This window comes from Amorphotheca resinae (assembly GCF_003019875.1).
Source record: "Amorphotheca resinae ATCC 22711 unplaced genomic scaffold M430scaffold_1, whole genome shotgun sequence".
Lineage (NCBI taxonomy): Eukaryota > Fungi > Ascomycota > Leotiomycetes > Helotiales > Amorphothecaceae > Amorphotheca > Amorphotheca resinae.
In genome coordinates, this window is record NW_020194471.1 from 2,975,379 (window position 1) to 2,993,620 (window position 18,242).

Consider the following 18,242-nt stretch of genomic DNA (forward strand, 5'->3'; position numbering starts at 1 on the left):
TGCCCCGTCGCCACTTGGAGAGAGGGGCAACAGGGGTCAATCCTTACAATGACACTCGATGATCTGCCTCCCCCTTAGTATTGCCCCGTCATTCCATCATTGCCGTATGTTCCACGTTTGTAACTTACAGGTTGTGCTCTGTCTGCTCAGCCTTCCATTTGGATCTCCACGTGACTTGAGGCAATGCTACATCTGACCGATACGTACATCTTCGCAAAGTATTGCAAGGTGTGGTATTCTCACCTAGATTGTGTCGTTACCATAGATCAGGTCCCTGGGGAGGTAGCTAAGTTATGTTCTTGGCTATTGCATAGTTTGCTGTCCTCTGTCCTTTGTTAAAATTCAGATATTCCAAGAACCTGTCAGAGAGTACCTCATTTGATCACACAGAAAATCCTTAGCTGCCTCAACAACAAAAGAATCATCTCAAAATCACATAATCCAAAAGTGCCAGGCAACTGGCATCAGCTATGACTCTGGAAGCAGGTTACACCTTATTGCGTTCATCGTATCTCACTACGCTGGAGTGCTGTTCGCAATTCTATTCATCATGTTTGTGTGGTTTCGACAAGTCTTCCTACAACTAAGACATGTTCAGCAATTAATCAACGACCGAAAGGAGTGAAGAAACAGACCTACAGGAGCATCTAGAGAACCAGCAAATGATGCCCGGGACCCAGTTTCCAAATCGGTCTTGGATTGGCCTTTATCAACATCCTGTTATGCTCTTGATCTCCTTATCCAGAAGTAGGTTCGTTAGGTGGTCCATATTATCCAACGAGTATTTGATATGGTCATGACGGGGAGGGGGAGTAGATCATTAGCGAGAGAGATGGCATTCCTTTTCCAAAATGCCCGGCTGGTATCAACATGCTTTCCACTCATTTCTCATTCTCAGTAGTTACTGATATTTCCCGAGTAATTGACAACGCAGCCCCCTCCTTAAATATGAGTATCTTTTGTTGTACATCGCACCTTGAGATAAGGTTTGATCACTGCATCTCATTGAAAATCATCATCTCATTGTACTCATTTCCTCCAATTCAGATGCTGGGTATCGTGAAGCCTTCCGGGCATAATCATTCCGAATGTCCCTCGTTGAGGACCACTTCCAGCACTATTTGATTCCCCGCTATTTCCGGATGAGCCATCGCCAGTTTCAAGGTCCTCCGCTCCGCTCCGTTATCACAACCTGGTGAATTCATATGACTACTGGCATTACCCGCTCCAAGCGGATTGACCCCGTAATCTAAACACCGCACATCTCTGCCCGCAATGACTTGTCGCAGTCTGCCATTCTCGGCATTTCTAATCTCGACGAAATCACTGTCGAATAGGAGGAGGTACGCCCCGTACATACCGGCGTGTTTTGCCTTGCCCACGAACTCCATGATGACCGACCTTGATACATCGCCGTGCTTGTCAACATAGACACCGCATTCTTCGTAACATAGCAAAAATTCCGCATCTGATAGCCTAAACATGCCAAGAGGCTTCTGGCTCGCAATCCTGTTTGCAATATTGCTGATGGTAGGGTTCTTCAAATCCGGGATACTCATTGGGACCTTCTTATCCAATGTCATGAGCTCAAAACCCTTCAGTGTACTTATAGCAATATAAGTATGGAAGAGATTGATTGTGAAGCATTCAGTCGGGATGTAAAATTCATCGAATTCTCTAAAGAATTCCGTTGTCCCACCACCGAACTTCCTGCCGAAGAGTCGAGACTTTTTCTCCGTGGATTTCTGGAACACGGGTTCCAGAACTTTGAAGGTGGAATGCAGCCCTTCACGCTTCTTGTAGAATACCAAAGTCCGGTCTTTCATGCGGGCAGTCGCAAAGAAGGATACATCACGAGTGCCGGAGAGCTTCTGAGGTGCCCGCCGAGCAGAATCGTGTTGTGGGCCTGGGAAACTGGTCGTTGGTACGATTACATCGAGGTGATATGCTATTAAGGCTTTGTCGGCGATGATAAGGCAGAGAGAGAATTCTTCCAGGACTGCTATTTGAGTCACCCGAGCAATTTGGATCGCCTAGGTGTGTTAGCGTGAGCTATGAAATATATTGTTCTCAACTCACTCTTGTCCAGCCTCGAGGATTTGACGCCTCCGAAATATAGACACCGTAATCCGTCCCGATCGCAACCATCTGCTTTCCGTGGCAGTTGAACGCTGTAGCACAGTTAACTTGAGCCCTGCATACTGGCCCTGGCCTTGGCCCTGTTCCATATGTGGCTTCCATCTCTCGGATCGCTCTATCCAATGGTGTCCCTTTCACAGAAACTACGCTCTTTTGCGTTCCAGCTGTCATCACATCATAAGCAAAGGCGCTGTCAGCCATGACTCGTAACCGGAATGGCTCAGCATTCTGCTCAAACAAAGATGCTGCATGGCGAGTTTTGGCTTCCAATATTTTGTCGCACCAATCTTGTCGGTTTTGTGCAGATGGCGCGTAAAGAGTATATACTTCGGTCTTCCCGAGGTGTTTGATTCGGAAAGGGTACATTGACCTGGTATCGTCGTTCGAGCTTGATGGATTGAGCCTTGTCACCGACGCTACTGTTGCTGTAGAGTTGCTTGAGCTGGTATGTTCTAAGGCATTCGTTTTCTCAATACTGTTCATCGCAGTTCGTGGGATTCTTGTCTCCACAGCAGAGCTTGGCGCGGGTTTGGTAACAGTTGTGACAGCACCGATCCCTTTCACAGAGGATTTGACGACTGGGTCATCATTGGTACTCTCAAGGACCAAGAGCTGCATTGGGATAGGCTACAGAATTAGTCCAGAGACGACATCAGAAGAAAGATAATACTCACAAGCTTCGATACATCGTAAACCTCTTTCTTCCGCCCACCACCGGCATCTCGTTGAACGACAGTCTTGGCGAGTACGAGATAATGATCAAAGAGGATGGCATGTGTCTCTAGCCAGGTGAAGCGATTGGCACCAGCACGTTGAAGATCACCCTGGAAGAGAAGCTCTCGACCTAGATGATCGAGGTTCAATTCTACCCGTTCCATTCCTGGCCGGAGGAACAGTTTGGCTTGCAACTCGATCATCTCGACCTTTTTCGATTGTTCATCCACCTTCGCATCACATTCAAGCGTGACTGCCTTAATTTCTTCTATGGCAGTCGAAAGGTTCGCCTTCTCTTCAGTATCCTGCGTCATGTTGTGTAGAACAGTGTTGAGTAGAAGTGTGTATCGCTGTAATCGAGTAATGGGTGCCTTGAGGTAGGTGTTCCAATCAAGGCGGCCAGAAAGCTTATTGTCTCGAGCTTGGTCTAGAAATTGTCGGAATAGAAGGTTCCTGTCCGCCTCACGTCGTACCAAATATGTAGCATATGGGAACCCAGCGGCATATTCAATGTACGCAGTTCTGGCCTTTCGAATCCACTCTCGGAAGATATCGCTGAAGCCTATGATCCAGGGGCCTTGTTCCTTCTGTCGATATTTCAGCTGCGCCAGGAGATAGTTCTCATTGACCTCCTTGATAGCTTCAATTTTACCAAAAACGGATGTGATGAATTTTGAAATCTTCGATTTGGCAATGATGGGTGGTTGCCACGTCGACAGCTCGTCTCTGTATAATACTCGCAGGACATTGATTTGGTCCATGTATGTATCCTCAGACATGACAATCTCGTGCAGATTGTTCTGGCGCTGGATCTCCTTTTTGTTCGCACCCTCAAGTTGCTCTTTCGTAACTTTGAAGAAGGTGACCCAATCCTCGGATTTGCGCGATGGCTCAAGATTTCGCTTTTGAAGATTGATCTTCTTCAATGTTCTGCCGCAGTGATGCGAATAACATCGGCCATGGATCTCCGGCTCGTGAAGCTTAGGTGCATAGCAACCAGACCCAGTCAATTGCCACAGGACCCCAGCAACTTTACCATGACCGAACTTGACCCATTCTTCTTCAGGCAAGAGGATACCAGCATCAAGCATTGACTTGACGACCTTTTGACTCAGTGTTTCTGCATCAGCTGTGTTCATAGTAGGGACTTTGTGGGTGAAGAGAGCTACGAGTCCATCCTCAATTGTCTTTTGCCTGAGATCCGATTCTCCTTCACCAGTCTCTCCGCCAGCCATCTCTCGGATCCACCCCGCGAGCCCGCTCAAAGCCCAGGGTTCCTGACATTTTCTAAAATCTGCAGACGACAATCTTGACGGTGAGAACTTCTTTCGTCTTCCGGCTGGAAGTGCAGGGAGATCAAGCGCGACTGTTGACTGCGGAGTTGCCGAGGCCAAATCGTAACCATCTATGCCAGAGCTAGAACGGAGACCCATTTGCTTGGCGCCAGCAGCCTTCAGGGCACGTGCGCGCTCTTCTGCATCAGTCTTTGATCTGACTGGAGGCACAGTTTGCGGCGTGCTACTATGGCTTATCAGGGAGGTCGACCTAGGAACATATTGGCCACCGGCGTTAAGAATTTCTTGCGAAGGGTACCCATCAGGATTGTTAGGAACATATGGTGGGCGAGCAATTTCAGTTGACCCATACGAATTGGAATACTGATGGTTCCTATACGAACCAGCGGGCAATAGTTGAGGGATCATGTTTTCTGACATCGGAGGAACAGCGGGGAGTGGCCGGTTCAGATTGTATGGGGATGTACCCATACCGGGATGATAGAATAACTCAGGCATATCATCTCGGGAAGGGCTTTCACTCCCAGATCTTTCACTTTGTCTCGATTCGGAGATCCGGGCTTGCAAAGACTGCTCGTCTCCTTCATCAAAACTAAGTCGGTGGGAGTGTGAAGTTGGTCTTTGTAGCCCACCAGTTCCGAAGGTGTCGACCCTTGCGTCTTCGAAAGCTGGAAAGGGATGGCCGGCTCCCTCGCCGGGATGAGAATAATCCATCATTCCCCCAAGACCGGGGGCAGGACTGTGACTGTAGCTATCAGATCTCCCTAGCTCATGCGGAGTAGGCAGGGGCCTGCTCTGGTCCTCCAATTCACTACTATGGCCAGTATGCGTGGCACTTAGATCCTCACCATAAGACATATGAGCATCGTAACCACCGCCAACGAGCCCTAAGTCCATGTTCTTGTAGTCATCATCACTACTACTTTCGTCCTGTGATAGTTGTCGACCTGGAGATTGCTGGTTTTCGTAGCTGCTGAAACTTAGAGCTCTGGTTCCCCCTCGTTGTGCTTCTTGTGCATCTTGTTCTTCGGCAATTCGCATGGCTTCTAGGCCAGCCGCAGCCTCTATATCACTCTCGTCATCATCATCATAATCATCTGTCGGCGCGAGATGGTTTGAATGCAATGTAGAGGAGGTAGACGAGAATCGATCAATGCCAGTTCCAGGGCCAGCTGTAGTGGCTCTTGAATCAAATCGATGCAGGGCTCCAGGTTCTCTATCTAGAAGATCCCCGTTCCTCTGGCTATGCCTCGGGGAGGCCCCAGACAGGGCATCGCCAATATCCGCGAAAAGTTGCTCCTGTGTCATAGTTTCCACCACTTGGCCATGCCTCGGGAGTCCCCAATCGTCTTCATCTTCGGTGTCATCGTCATCTACCGGGGCACTGGGTAATGGCCGAAGGGTCGGGTGTCTCTGGAGTCTCGGGCCGTCTGGTCCAGCTGAGTTAGGACCAGTAGGCATGGGAATTGGAGGTGGGGTCGGCTGGCTTGGTTGCGTCGAGGCTCGTTTTGAACGATTTGAGAAGGCATGCTGGTTTGCGGCGTCTGGATAGGACTGTGATACCAGCCGTGGCGCATAACCAGTGTAGTTCGGGTACGGAGCCTGCGTAGCGATTGGAGTTGCATGATTATCCTGAGGATAATTGTCACCATTCGTTGGGTAGGGAGCAGTAGATTGCGGCGCGTTATAGAAGCTCTGCCGAGGTCGAAGGGGGACTGAACTTGACGGTGTGTATGTCGGACTAGTCAGGGGTTGATCATACATAGCATGCGTAGAAGAGCGTGCAGGGACCGGAGGGCCATATTGTTGCTGTGGAATCCACTGTGTAGAAGTTTGGGCTGTAAGTGGTGTGGATGCTGTCGCATATGAGGGATTGGGGTAAGTGGTATAGCCCGAAACCGTACTCTGACGCGCTGGAACAGGCGGAGGCTGAGAAGTCTGGTAATTTGCAGGATTGTACGGTTGGACACCTGGAAATGCAGAGGTATTGAAGCTAGGACTGGGATCCGGACGGTATTGGGGAGCCTGCGATTGGGACTGTGTGCGGGCAAAGTGCTGTGGATTGTAGGAGGGTTGCGACAATGATGGCGATTGAGGCCCAGCGGGGAAAGGCTGATACTGATGCTGATATCCTGACATCGCCGGACTGGTATTTCCAAAGGAGGAACGACCCGGTGAAGCCGCAGTAGGACTTCTCATAAATAGCTCCTCGTTTGACGGGTTTGGGGTCTTCGCAGGCACTGGAGGGGGGACAACACCCTGATACCTGCTATTATTGCTCGGGTCGAAGAACGCGGCATCGTCACCATTGTCAAAACTTGGCCGCCTATGCAAACCGAGATTCGCCAGATTCTGGTCTTGCGCTCCTGGTGATCCATATTGTGCCGGGGGTACATGGCCATAACGCCGCTGACTGTTTCCGTGGAAGGACATCTTGACTGCTACGGGATCTGGCGCGCAGTCGAGTCAACCAGCAGTATCCTGATCAGAACCGGCGCAGCTCTTACGAGACAACCGGAGAATTTGTTGTGCAGACCTGCAGTCGGGTGGCCCAAAGCCAGAGGTCGTCGATGGTAGCAAAAGCCTTGCTACATTGGAGGGCGACGTGCGCGGGGGGGGGAACTTGCTAGAGGGCCGGCTGCGGTCGCATCGGTTTCGCGCAGATGTGCACGCGCTCGCGAGAGCTATGTGATTTTGGACCCTGACTGGTGATCCAGTACAGCTGTCGGTGGTTGGGTGTGCGATGTCTGTGGGGTGAATTCTTCGCGGAGGAGCTGTTCTGGCCGATATAATCAATCGCATCTGTGGTGGATGCCGGTGGATGCCTCAATCGTCGGGAGCGGCAGGCCGCGATACCAGGCAGCCGAGCCGAGCCTCCCTAACCTCCCCCGTGCCTGGCCTACTAGTCGTGGGTCTTCCGACCGTCTCTGAAAGTACGGATCACGGTTACTATTGGAGCATCAACTCGTGAGCCAGATAAGATACGCCCTCTTCTTTTCGGTATCTTTCTTGCTCTTTTCTCCCTCCATCATGCGTGTTCGAATAGACGAAACCCGAGCAGAAAGGTTCGTGGTTCTTACGGAGGGGCTTATTACTAATGTACCGTATCTGAGCATCTACGGAGTAGTCAGGGACATGATGGAGCTGATAGTTGTTCAGCTCTACGCTACGAGAGCCGCTATTAGTCCTATGTTGTGCCTTAGGTAAGCTACGCAGGAAGATATCAAAACATGTTACTTGCCCCTGTAGGTGTCATGAAGTGTCATGGAGCCACACAAGTAAAAAAGTCATGAAGTCATGGAACAGAACCCATAGGGCTGTGGTGGCGCAGTACCGAGGCTCGTGGGGTGGTGTGGCTGAGGGCACGCCGTACTCGGTACATGCCCACCTCCCACTCGGACGACGTGCAGTACAGCGAGGCGTCCAAGCATCCGAGACTCGATGCCGCGATGCAAACCCCGCGATTATCAGATACGATGATGACTGGGAGGTTAAGAATTCCCGAGACTCCAGGCTTGTCGAGACGGACTGTGGGTATGTGATCTAGGGATGTTTTTCCTCCGTTGATTTAAATTTAAATTTAAATTTAAATTTATATTCATTTTTATCTTCATCCCCAGATGCACATCCGTCCTGATGTTGGCGTAGTCATCTTGATATGTAGCTATCTAGGTGCCTACCTGGACCTGAGTGTATATATGCGTATGTAAAGACATATCTTACCTGTAGTATATTCATATTCATATCGTATCTACATTCCCATCCACACCCCGATATGTTTTCCCATCCGCAAGTACCAGCTACATTCATCTCGATATCCTCTCCCACGCCCACCGTATCTGGCGGCGGGGCTGACTAATATTCTCCCGCGGCCCAATTGCCCGTCGACTGATCATCTCTGTTGAATGATGCCATCCACGTGACCCCGCCCGCTCCCCACTTTCTCCGACGGTTACGGAGTTATTTTATTAAGTAACCTGCCTACTTCATCCTTCTCTTCCCTTCTCTTCCCCTCTTCCCCCTCCATCAGTTATTCACAACAAAACTCAGCTTCCATTCCCCAAGTCCAAAATCAAACTTTAAACCCACGTCGAGCTTCTCAGAGTCAAAATGGTCAAAGCAGGTACGTCTCGCACCAGGCACCTCCCTCTTGCCACCCTTTCTACCCCGCTGTTCCTAGCTTCCGGCCAATCGCGGGGGTTTGAGCATGTTTATCCACGAGGCAAAACTACCTGGATGGACACCCTCTAAACCTGTTCCTCGCAAGCATCTCACTCGACACGGCCCATCGGTGCCTCTGATTGTTGCGTTGCTTTGTGCGGGCCCTTGCTGACGATCTGGTCCCTTGCGTAGTTGCGTTCATTCGAGGTGACTCGAAGATCACCGGAACCGTCACCTTGGAGCAGGCTTCCGAGTCTTCCCCAACCACCATCTCATGGAACATCACTGGCCACGATGCCAATGCTAAGCGTGGCATGCACGTCCACCAATTCGGTGACAACACCAACGGCTGCACATCCGCTGGACCCCACTGTAAGCCAGCTTCCATCAAACTGCAAGTGCTGTGCAAGTCTGACAAGAAAATGCAACAGTCAACCCATACGGAAAGACACACGGTGGTCCCAACGATGAGAACCGTCACGTAGGCGACCTCGGAAACTTCGAGACCGACGCTCAAGGCAATGCCAAGGGTACGGTCACAGACAAGCTCATCAAGCTGATTGGTCCCGAGAGCGTTATTGGCGTACGTTGAAGATCTGTCGATATTCGTCGGATAGGACTGACCTTGTTGCAGCGCACTATCGTCGTCCACGCCGGAACTGATGACCTTGGCAAGGGAGGAAACGAGGAATCTTTGAAGACCGGAAACGCTGGCGGCCGACCTGCTTGCGGTATGTGTTCCTGCTCCTTGATGCGTGTTTCCGCTGCTGACTTCCGCTGGCTAGGTGTTATCGGCATTGCCGCATAAATGGGCGACCAGCCCCTGAGAGACAATAGGATCTGGGAATGAACATTGTGGTTGCCGCTTGGTGTGAAGCGGGCCTGCCTAGGTAGTCAATATAACCGTTTCCTGTCCCACACTTGCCCTCCCTACAAGTCAGAGGCCAATGCATGAACACAAGTTTGTTGTTGGGTGCGTGGATGGCCGAAGAAAAGTGAATAAATATCTGCTTGCCTGACATGAGTCCCTTGATATGAATTCCTTCGTTTAGATCAGGTGACCTCGTCTAATATGCCCGGGGTGACAGTCGTTCGTTGACAGCGGGGTCCACACGAACAATTACTCAATCTGTCCCCAGACAAAACGAATTGCTCCCCACAACGTTCCTTTTAGTACCTCAATTGCCGCGATCTGGCTGGTTTGGGTGGTTTTTGATACTAGCAAACATTCCAAGCATCTGAATCTCTGTAAGTCACCAATTCTTTCCTATTCCTCAGATCGGGAGTCTGTCTTCATGTCGCGGCCTGCACAGGCAGCTGTCCTGCCGAGAGAGAGCGTTAAGGTTTGGAGCACTGCGTCGCCCGATTGCTATCTCGAAAGGGAATATCTGGTTCGAAACCAATCCCTCCTTCCTTCTTGGACGGCGAGGTCTTCTCGAAAGCAGCATCCCGGCGGGTTTTGAGTCCAGTCGTGGACCTCCACCCCTTCACCAGTCCAGCTACCTTCAGCTACCTCCAGCAGGCCAATTCACTCCTTACCCGCCGTGCTGCTGCTTTCCATGAAGAAGACCCTACTGCAGCAGTACTACATTCTTCTACAACGTCGATCTACCGAATCTAACCCCACATCAACAACCCACGTTGTTGAATATCACCCTCCTCTGCTCGACCGAACGCTCTCTGCAACAGGCTGTACCTTTCTCAATATGCCCGTCAGGGATCTCAAGATCGGCCATGCCGTAGGTCAAGGCAGTCGAGGACACCAAGGCTCTGCTACTTCACCCTCACAAGACTCGGAGAAGAGTACTTTGAATGCTGACATGCCTGAACCATTTCCTAGTGCTCCTCCAGGTCCGGTGGCCACGCCTCCATTCCCCAGCCCTCTACTGAGACCATTTATCGAATACGCGCCCGCGCCCGCGCCCTTCCCGAGCCCTCTGCGGGAACCTTCTCCTAACCCGAACACACAGTCTCTTGAAGGAGTCAGTTTACCTGTCATCCCTCCTGCTAGGTATAAAAACATGCCTCTCAATCAAGGAAAAGTGAAGTGTGTCCTTAGCGGCGACACTCTTGTCTTATCCTCCGTCGAGAACCCCGAACGCGAGCGTACTCTTTCTCTGGCATATTGTACCGCACCACATCTTAGGAAGGAAGGAGATGAACAGTGGGCTTTCGAATCTCGCGACGCGTTGCGTAAGATGGTAGTGGGCAAGCACGTACAGTTTCAAGTCCTATACACAATTCCCAATACGAAGCGCGAATATGGAATCGTCTTCCTCAATGATGGGCAAAAGCTTCCCGAACAGATGGTTCAGGAGGGCTGGCTTAAGTTACGAGATGATGCTGGTCGGAAAGAGGATACTGAGGAAGCTATTCAACAACTCTCCCAGCTACGCGTGCTTGAGGCTACCGCTCGAAGCGAAGATAAGGGTATTTGGGCTCCCAATGGTGCGCGGATCGATGTTCAGCATGATATGGGCGATCCACAGGCGTTCATGGATAACTGGAAAGGCAAGACTATCGATGGTATGGTTGAGCGTGTGTTGAGCGGAGATCGAATGCTCATACGCCTGATAATCAACCCTACGAAGCATGTTCAAGGTGAGTATCAGTTCTTAGCTCTTGCGGGTTCCATGTGGATATTGAAATGCGACTCCTTGTGTTCCATTCATCGAGAATATCAACTAACGAGCCTTAGTTATGACTTTGGTTGCTGGAATCCGCGCACCTACCACCGAACGTGTCAATCCCTCAAATCAACAAGTCCAACCAGCGGAAGAATATGGAAACGAGGCCAGATTATTTGTCGAAGAAAGATTATTACAGAGAAACGTAAAGGTCGACATTCTTGGTCTTAGCCCTCAAAATCAACTTATCGCGTCTGTCAAACACCCACGGGGATCGATCGCAGTGTTCCTTCTTGAAGCGGGCCTTGCACGATGCTTGGATTTCCACTCGACTTTATTAGGTCCTGATATGGCCCCCTTGCGAAAGGCTGAGAAGGTCGGCCAGGCAGCAAAGCGGGGTTTATTCAAGGACCACGTTGCTAAGGTAAATCCTCAAGGAGGAAATCTAGAAGCTCAAGTCACCAGGGTCTTCAGTGCAGATGTAATTTTTGTCCGAAACAGAGCCGGTGTTGAGAAGCGCATCAACCTCAGCAGTATTCGTGGGCCACGTCCTTCAGAAGCAGCCGAGGCTCCGTTCCGGGATGAAGCCAAAGAGTTCTTGCGAAAGAAGGTTATTGGGAAGCATGTGCGTCTTAGCATTGATGGCTCACGCCCTGCTACCGATGAATACGATGCGAAGGAGGTTGCAACAGTCACTTTGAATGATAAGAATATCGGATTACTGCTAGTGCAGGAGGGCTGGTGCTCTGTGGTCAGACATCGACGGGATGACACGGACAGAGCTCCCAACTATGATGAACTACTTGCTGCTCAAGAAAAGGCGAAAGAAGACAAGAAGGGAATGTGGTCTGGAAAACCCGCCAAGGCTAAGCAGTATGTCGACGTGTCCGAGACATTGCAAAAAGCCAAGCTCCAGGTTTCGACTCTCCAGCGACAGAAGAGAATCCCTGCTATCGTTGATTTCGTCAAGGGCGGATCGAGATTCGTTGTCTTGATTCCACGAGAGAACATTAAGCTCACTTTTGTTCTGGGTGGCATCCGCGCTCCCCGATCAGCAAGAAGCCCCAATGAGAAGAGCGAGCCATTCGGCCAAGAAGCCCATGACTTAGCCACTAGACGCTTGACTCAACGGGATGTCGAGATTGATGTCCATGGTCTTGATAAAGTTGGTGGATTCATTGGTTCACTCTACATTAATAAGGAATCCTTCGCGAAGATCCTCGTGGATGAAGGCTTCGCTACGGTCCATCCCTATTCCGCCGAGCAATCCGGAAATGCGAATGAGTTGCTAGCTGCAGAACAGAGAGCAAAGAATGCCCATAAAGGTATGTGGGTCAACTGGGATCCTTCAGTGGATGCGGTAGAAGAAGAGGTCGAAACCTCCAATGGATCAAATGGCGATGCGGCCCCTATCACCCGCGCTAAAGACTACCGAGATGTCGTGGTCACCAACATCGATGAGACCGGCAAGCTAAAAGTCCAAATCGTTGGTACCGGTACTGCTGCCCTGGAGACGATGATGACCCAATTCAAATCTTTTCACCTGAACCCCTCAAACAACACTCCGCTTCCCGGCCCTCCCAAGGCTGGTGAGTACGTTGCAGCCAAGTTCACCGAAGACGACATGTGGTACCGTGCTCGTGTACGATCAAACGACCGCACAGCTAAGGAAGCAGAAGTTGTTTATATCGACTACGGTAATAGCGAGAAAATCCCATGGACTCGACTCCGGCCTCTTTCTCAACCACAGTTCTCGCCTCAAAAGCTACGCCCACAAGCTGTCGATGCAGTCCTTTCTCTCCTCCAGCTGCCAACCAACAAAGACTACCTGACCGAAGCCATAAACTACATCGCCGAACTTACTGCAAACAAATCTCTCGTCGCAAATGTTGATTACACCGCACCCGAGGGCACCCTCTACATCACACTGTATGATCCAAAACACAGTGAGAAATTGACTGACAGCATCAACGCTGAGATTGTCTCCGCTGGCTATGCAATCGTACCAACTAGCCTCAAGTCCTGGGAGCGTGGCTTCAGTGATGTTCTCAAGGTTATGAGGGAGAGGATGGAGGAGGCCAAGGAGGAGCACTTGGGTATGTGGGAGTATGGTGACCCGACCGAGGATTAGAGATGCATCTGTTGGGGCTTGGATAATGGGATGATTTCCTCGTCCTCATTTCCGAACCTGACCCTGGCTGTATGATGGCTCTCTCTCTCCTCATTCTGCATACATTTCGTTTCTTGAACTCCTTGTTATTTCAGATAAGCGAACGGAATTGTCTCTTATTACGAATTATGACTCGCATTGCGTGGCCGGCGGATAAAAAATTCGAACGTACACAAAGCATGGCATGGGTGCATGGTGGTGGTTCTCCATAAAATTTGCATAGATGAGGCATCAAAAGCTTTCAATGTCAAACCTCGTTTCCCTTGTGACTTGAAAATCAGTATTCTTTAAGCGCTAGATTCATGGGAAATACCCAAGCAACCCACGGACTCTTTGACCAGGTAGACTTTATGTCTTAGTAGTAGTAGAGTATTCTCGTATTGAACACATCAAGAGGCGCTATGGGAGCCATGCCAAATATTTTGCGTTCTGCGGGTAGAAAAGAAGAAGGGGAAGGGAAAGGGCAAAAAAAAAGGGACCCCCGCTAAGGCACAGATGCTGTGTTGTTAAACAACAAAACCCTCCCCAAAAAAAGAACGAAAAAAAGAAAAAAAAATATGCACGGAACCTCTTCTCTACACAATTGAGGCTGTAGTAGAAATGTCTTGCAGGTTCTAGTAGGAATCGAACCAACATCTCCGGAATCAGAATCCGACGTGCTAACCATTACACCATAGAACCGTCTTTATGAAGCCGGTCGCTTTTGCACCTCAGGCTCTAATGTAAACTGAAATAGATTGATGAGTAATGGAGGGTGTGTATGAAGAACCTATTATCATCAGAATGAATATTCTAAAAGCTCAAGAAAATCTGTATTTTTCATCGTAAATCTCTTATCTATTTTCTTCGTTCTAGATTTTTTTTTTTAGAGAAAAATTTGTATATACTGTGGGTGGGGTTATACAAGCTCCCGAGCGACCGCTCCTGGATCGACTTCAGCCCCGGTGGCTTCTACTTTCTCATTTTCGAATCCCCTTCCTAGACGTCTATCCTCATCGTCCTCCGGCGTGCCCTCCCTACACGCCCACGCATCCACAAACCGCAGCGTCTCGCGGCCCCACACGCGATTCATGACTGCCAGGCGGGCCGGCACGCACGCAATGATGATAACCGGGAAGGCGGGAGCCGCGACCGTCAACGTGACGTAGAAGATGATGCCCGTGAGCACGATCTGGAGCAGGGTGTAGGCGTGGATAGGGCGGTAGGAGGGGATTCCTGCGGGGAGGGCGGGGAGCGCGGAGGTGGGCGTGAGGAGTTGGAAAAATCGGTGCAGGATCGGGTTCACGGCGAGGGACTGCTCGCCCATGAATAGGAAGAGCCCCGCGAGTACGGAGGTCGGGGTCAGGCCTAGGACGTGCTGGAGGGGTGGGGCGACGAAGGCGAGGATGCAGGCGGCTTGGAGGAAGGGTGAGAAGCGCTGCTCGTAGACTTCATGTCGCGCGGCTGGAGTGTGTGTTCCCGTTTCGGAGTCGGGGGAGGGGAGCGCGACAGTGTGTAGGAGTGATTCGGAGTGTAGGGGCGCTTGGGGAAGGAGGCCGTTGGCGGGCGGGATACCGAGGATGCCACAGATGGCGGTCGTGGTCCCTAGGAGGACGATGTCCCATGCGAAGCCGCCCGGTTTCTTGGTCCCATAGCGGGGAAGCGTGCAGATGATACTGCTGATCTCGTGGTCGAAGTAGAACAGAACAGTGATGATGGCACCGGGGATGATGGAGATGAAGATCCACTCGACGGGTAGCTCCCAGAAACGCACGAAGAAGACGGAGCGTTCTGGTGACGTGGGACGGAAGGATTTCTGCACAACTAGGGTCTGCTTGTCCAAAGTGGCCAGTTCCCCGACGTGAGGCATGCCTATGAAGAGGATGATGGAGATGGCGGCGGCGTATTCGGAGAGCCCCATGCGGATGTAGCGGTGGAAGAGAGGGGCCCACGAGTTGGCCGTGGAGAGAGCAACGGCGAGGAGAAAGGTGCCAATACATCCTATGATAGAGTAGAGGAAAGAGGCAAAAGAGACGGCCGCGTGGTCGCGTTGTAGTTCCTGGATGGCTTTGTGGAAGTAGATCACGGAGTTGAGGAGCGAGAAGATGTCAGCGGTGAAGGTCGTTACATACTGCATGGTCCAATCGTGGGCATTGAAGATGGCAAGGAGGTAGTGCATCCAGGCAGCGTGGATCAGAGACCATGCCATTAGGGGAAGAAATTCGACCTTTGGATGATCAGTGGGATTTCTTAGGAATAGGGGGGCACACGCACGTGAAAGGAATCTCGACATAAGGAGTAGATATTTTCTGCCAGTACGGAAAAAGGCCCAGTAACACCCAGAATGGTTAAAGGCTGAATAGAAAACCTGTCCCAATCAGCAATGTCCTTTTTTGGAATCGTAAAACCCACAGAGAGAAGACAAGCCCACACAGTCCCGTACTAAACACTACCTCTATAGTCCCCCAGGTTTTGCCCGTCAACACATACAGATCACTTGCAAAGGTGATCCCCGGTAAGATATTCGTAAAGAACACATAGACTGCACTTGCCAATACCAGCTGATTGAAGGTTGACCAATCTGAGATATACCTCGTTCTGATATTACGGATATCTTGCTTCAGAAGACGAAATGGACGAAGATTTCCTCCTGGGGAGAACCACGTTTTGAGTTTGCTTTTTAAAGGAGCCCTAGAACGAAGCACGGTTTTCGATTCATCTGCTTCTGCCTGAGCCTGAGGGTTTCTTTCAAAACCGCTCCCTTCTTGGGCCGTAGACTCGATATCGCTACCAGAGCGTATGCTGTCGTGAAATGGCGGCTGGGGTCCCTTTTCCGGCAAGCCAGAGCTGGAGGGACTTCCTGAAGCTGGGGTCATTGTCGTTGAAACCAAGCTAATGTCCAAGGAGGACATTTCTTGTGGTGGCTGAAATCTGTTCCTGGCCATGTTGAGAACAGTCCCTTCGCCTTGTTATACCTTCGAGCTCTTCAATATCGAAGCCCCATCCGAGCTTATAATTGGCTGCAGGCTAGGAGGCATTGTCTTGAAAAGAAATAGAAATACCTGGCAGCAAGGCGTCCTGGTATAGAAAATAATTTTCCAATCACAGTTGGTCCACGTGGTGGAGGAAGCCAAGCTTCAGCTTCGTCATTCTGCCAGGGCCTCTTCAGAATGGATGTGAAGAGTGGGGTTGAGATAAGCGGTAAAAGACGCAAAGCATCCCTCACTTGATACCTTGGAATATCTCTCTTTGTACCGGGTAGCTTTCAACCACTTCTCTATCCTCCAGCAATAATGAGGCTTCAAATATCAAGTATTCAAATCTGGGGTCGCCGTCGACGAGCGCCACCAGCAAATGCCGACAAGGCGTCAGTGATATGGTGCTGTGCAGGGATCTGAGTGGCTTCCTGGCCTTAGCGAGGAACTTAATAGGGAACCTCAAAAATTCCCATCTCAGCCTTGTCCTCCACACCTCGCTATCATCAGAACAAGTTGCACCTCGACTCGCCCTGTCGTGGTGATATGACTTCTGGCCTTTCATGTACTATGGCCCATAGGTAGCATCTACAGAACAGCCAGCACAATGGCATCCTTCATCCCGCGTTCCTCCTTTCCCGCTCAGCTCTCGTTACCTCGATCTTACTTCCTCGGCCATCATGCTTCCGGACTCGCGAAGATGAAGACCATGCTTTCATCCATCGATCTCATAATTGAATGTCGCGATTACCGTGTCCCGCTCACGTCCCGGAATCCATTGTTTGAGCAATCACTGGCCGGCCGAGAACGCCTGATTATCTACACCAAGCGGGACCTTGGAAGTAAAGACCGGCCATCGGACAAGAAAGTATGCTTTTATCAAGTTTCCCCCTTCAAAAGGAATTTGCTAATTTGATATGCATTTAGAAAGAAGAAATCGTTCGATCATGGCACTCCCCTAGCACAACTCTTTTCACAAACCACAAGTCGAAAAAGGACATGAAAGCGGTCCTCAATTTCACGAAAGAATTCGCCTCGCAATCGCAGTCCGTCATAGGCTCGCGCATCCTTGTGGTTGGCATGCCAAATGTTGGAAAATCATCCTTGCTCAACGCACTCCGAATGGAAGGCGTACATCGTGCCAAAGCTGCTTTCACTGGTGCACAACCAGGTATTACAAGGAAGATTGCAAGCGGCGTAAAAATTGTGGATAGAGATGAGGAGAAAGGAATCGAGGGTGTGTATTTGGTGGACACGCCCGGTGTATTTGTCCCATATGTGCCTGATGCGGAGAGCATGCTGAAATTGGCTCTGGTTGGGTCAGTCAAGGACACCATTATTTCGCCAGTTACGTTGGCGGATTATCTACTTTTCCATATCAACAAGAATTATCCCGGGACGAATATATACCGGGAATACTGTGGACAGACTAATGACATAGCAGAATTCCTTGAGAGTGTATGCAAGAAAACGGGGAGGTTGGGCAAAGGTGGTGTCCCGGATCTGGATGCTGCTGCGCTATGGGTCATCCAGAGATGGAGACAGGGCAATCTGGGAACTTTCATATTAGATGAAGTTACAGAAGATGCGCTGGAGAAGAAAATGATGGAGGAGGTGGCCATGAGTTATAGTCAAGCCCGGAAACAGAAGAAGGAAGCACAGAGAGCCAAGGCGAAACTAAAACCTAGTGAAGCAGCTTGAAATACTCGGCTGGCTGCTTAACTTTGAAAGGTTCGATTCTTTACATAGCGCGGAGTTGAGGCGTCATCCAACTCTGGCGTTTGAGCGGCTGGATATCATTGCCACATGGCGAACATATATAGGTCTTGTTAGGACACTGCCATATTACTCATAATGTGAGTTCCCTCCCAAATATAAAAACCCGTGGTCTCTGACGCCCAAAACTTCAGCGGGCCCTTCTACCTGATATCTGCCGGTAACAGCTTGTTCTTGCCGCCAAGAACTCCAGCTCCTGCGGCGAGAGATGGTAATCAGGGCAAGGAAATGTTCTGATCAAACATTTGCCACTGATATGATACTCAACAACTCAGAACAAGAACAATAAAGAAGCTGTGGCGGATACAGTCTCTGCCTTCCTGAGAGTAGGCATGCTCAAGTGCTTAAGGTGGAGCTTGCGAGGCAACTGACATATAGAGGGAGACCTGTGATATGAATCAATTTC

At 50.3% G+C, this 18,242-nt stretch overlaps 6 protein-coding genes across 6 annotated transcripts; 4 read left to right on the forward strand and 2 right to left on the reverse strand.

Moving 5' to 3' along the window:
- Positions 1-1,079: 1,079 nt before the first annotated feature.
- Positions 1,080-6,581, reverse strand: M430DRAFT_15294 (hypothetical protein; the record flags this gene model as incomplete). The annotated part of the gene is made up of 3 exons (XM_024863216.1): positions 1,080-2,033; positions 2,080-2,766; positions 2,814-6,581. 3 exons carry the CDS (start codon positions 6,579-6,581, stop codon positions 1,080-1,082), a joined length of 5,409 nt encoding a protein of 1,802 aa, XP_024725585.1.
- A 597-nt stretch (positions 6,582-7,178) lies between these two features.
- M430DRAFT_24429 (hypothetical protein) lies at positions 7,179-7,695 on the forward strand (the record flags this gene model as incomplete). The annotated part of the gene is made up of 2 exons (XM_024865060.1): positions 7,179-7,351; positions 7,398-7,695. 2 exons carry the CDS (start codon positions 7,179-7,181, stop codon positions 7,693-7,695), a joined length of 471 nt encoding a protein of 156 aa, XP_024725586.1.
- A 502-nt stretch (positions 7,696-8,197) lies between these two features.
- Positions 8,198-9,117, forward strand: M430DRAFT_63252 (hypothetical protein; the record flags this gene model as incomplete). Its single annotated transcript, XM_024869042.1, has 5 exons — positions 8,198-8,271; positions 8,502-8,681; positions 8,741-8,892; positions 8,944-9,040; positions 9,095-9,117. Exons 1-5 carry the CDS (start codon positions 8,259-8,261, stop codon positions 9,115-9,117), a joined length of 465 nt encoding a protein of 154 aa, XP_024725587.1. The 5' UTR covers positions 8,198-8,258.
- Positions 9,118-10,330: 1,213 nt separating this feature from the next.
- On the forward strand, positions 10,331-13,067 carry M430DRAFT_92771 (hypothetical protein; the record flags this gene model as incomplete). Its single annotated transcript, XM_024869733.1, has 2 exons — positions 10,331-10,910; positions 11,008-13,067. The coding sequence occupies 2 exons, from the start codon at positions 10,331-10,333 to the stop codon at positions 13,065-13,067; spliced, it is 2,640 nt and encodes an 879-aa protein (XP_024725588.1).
- A 937-nt stretch (positions 13,068-14,004) lies between these two features.
- On the reverse strand, positions 14,005-15,961 carry M430DRAFT_91634 (hypothetical protein; the record flags this gene model as incomplete). Its single annotated transcript, XM_024869673.1, has 3 exons — positions 14,005-15,312; positions 15,360-15,453; positions 15,498-15,961. The coding sequence occupies 3 exons, from the start codon at positions 15,959-15,961 to the stop codon at positions 14,005-14,007; spliced, it is 1,866 nt and encodes a 621-aa protein (XP_024725589.1).
- A 706-nt stretch (positions 15,962-16,667) lies between these two features.
- Positions 16,668-17,761, forward strand: M430DRAFT_47126 (hypothetical protein; the record flags this gene model as incomplete). Its single annotated transcript, XM_024867903.1, has 2 exons — positions 16,668-16,928; positions 16,988-17,761. 2 exons carry the CDS (start codon positions 16,668-16,670, stop codon positions 17,759-17,761), a joined length of 1,035 nt encoding a protein of 344 aa, XP_024725590.1.
- Positions 17,762-18,242: the final 481 nt, after the last annotated feature.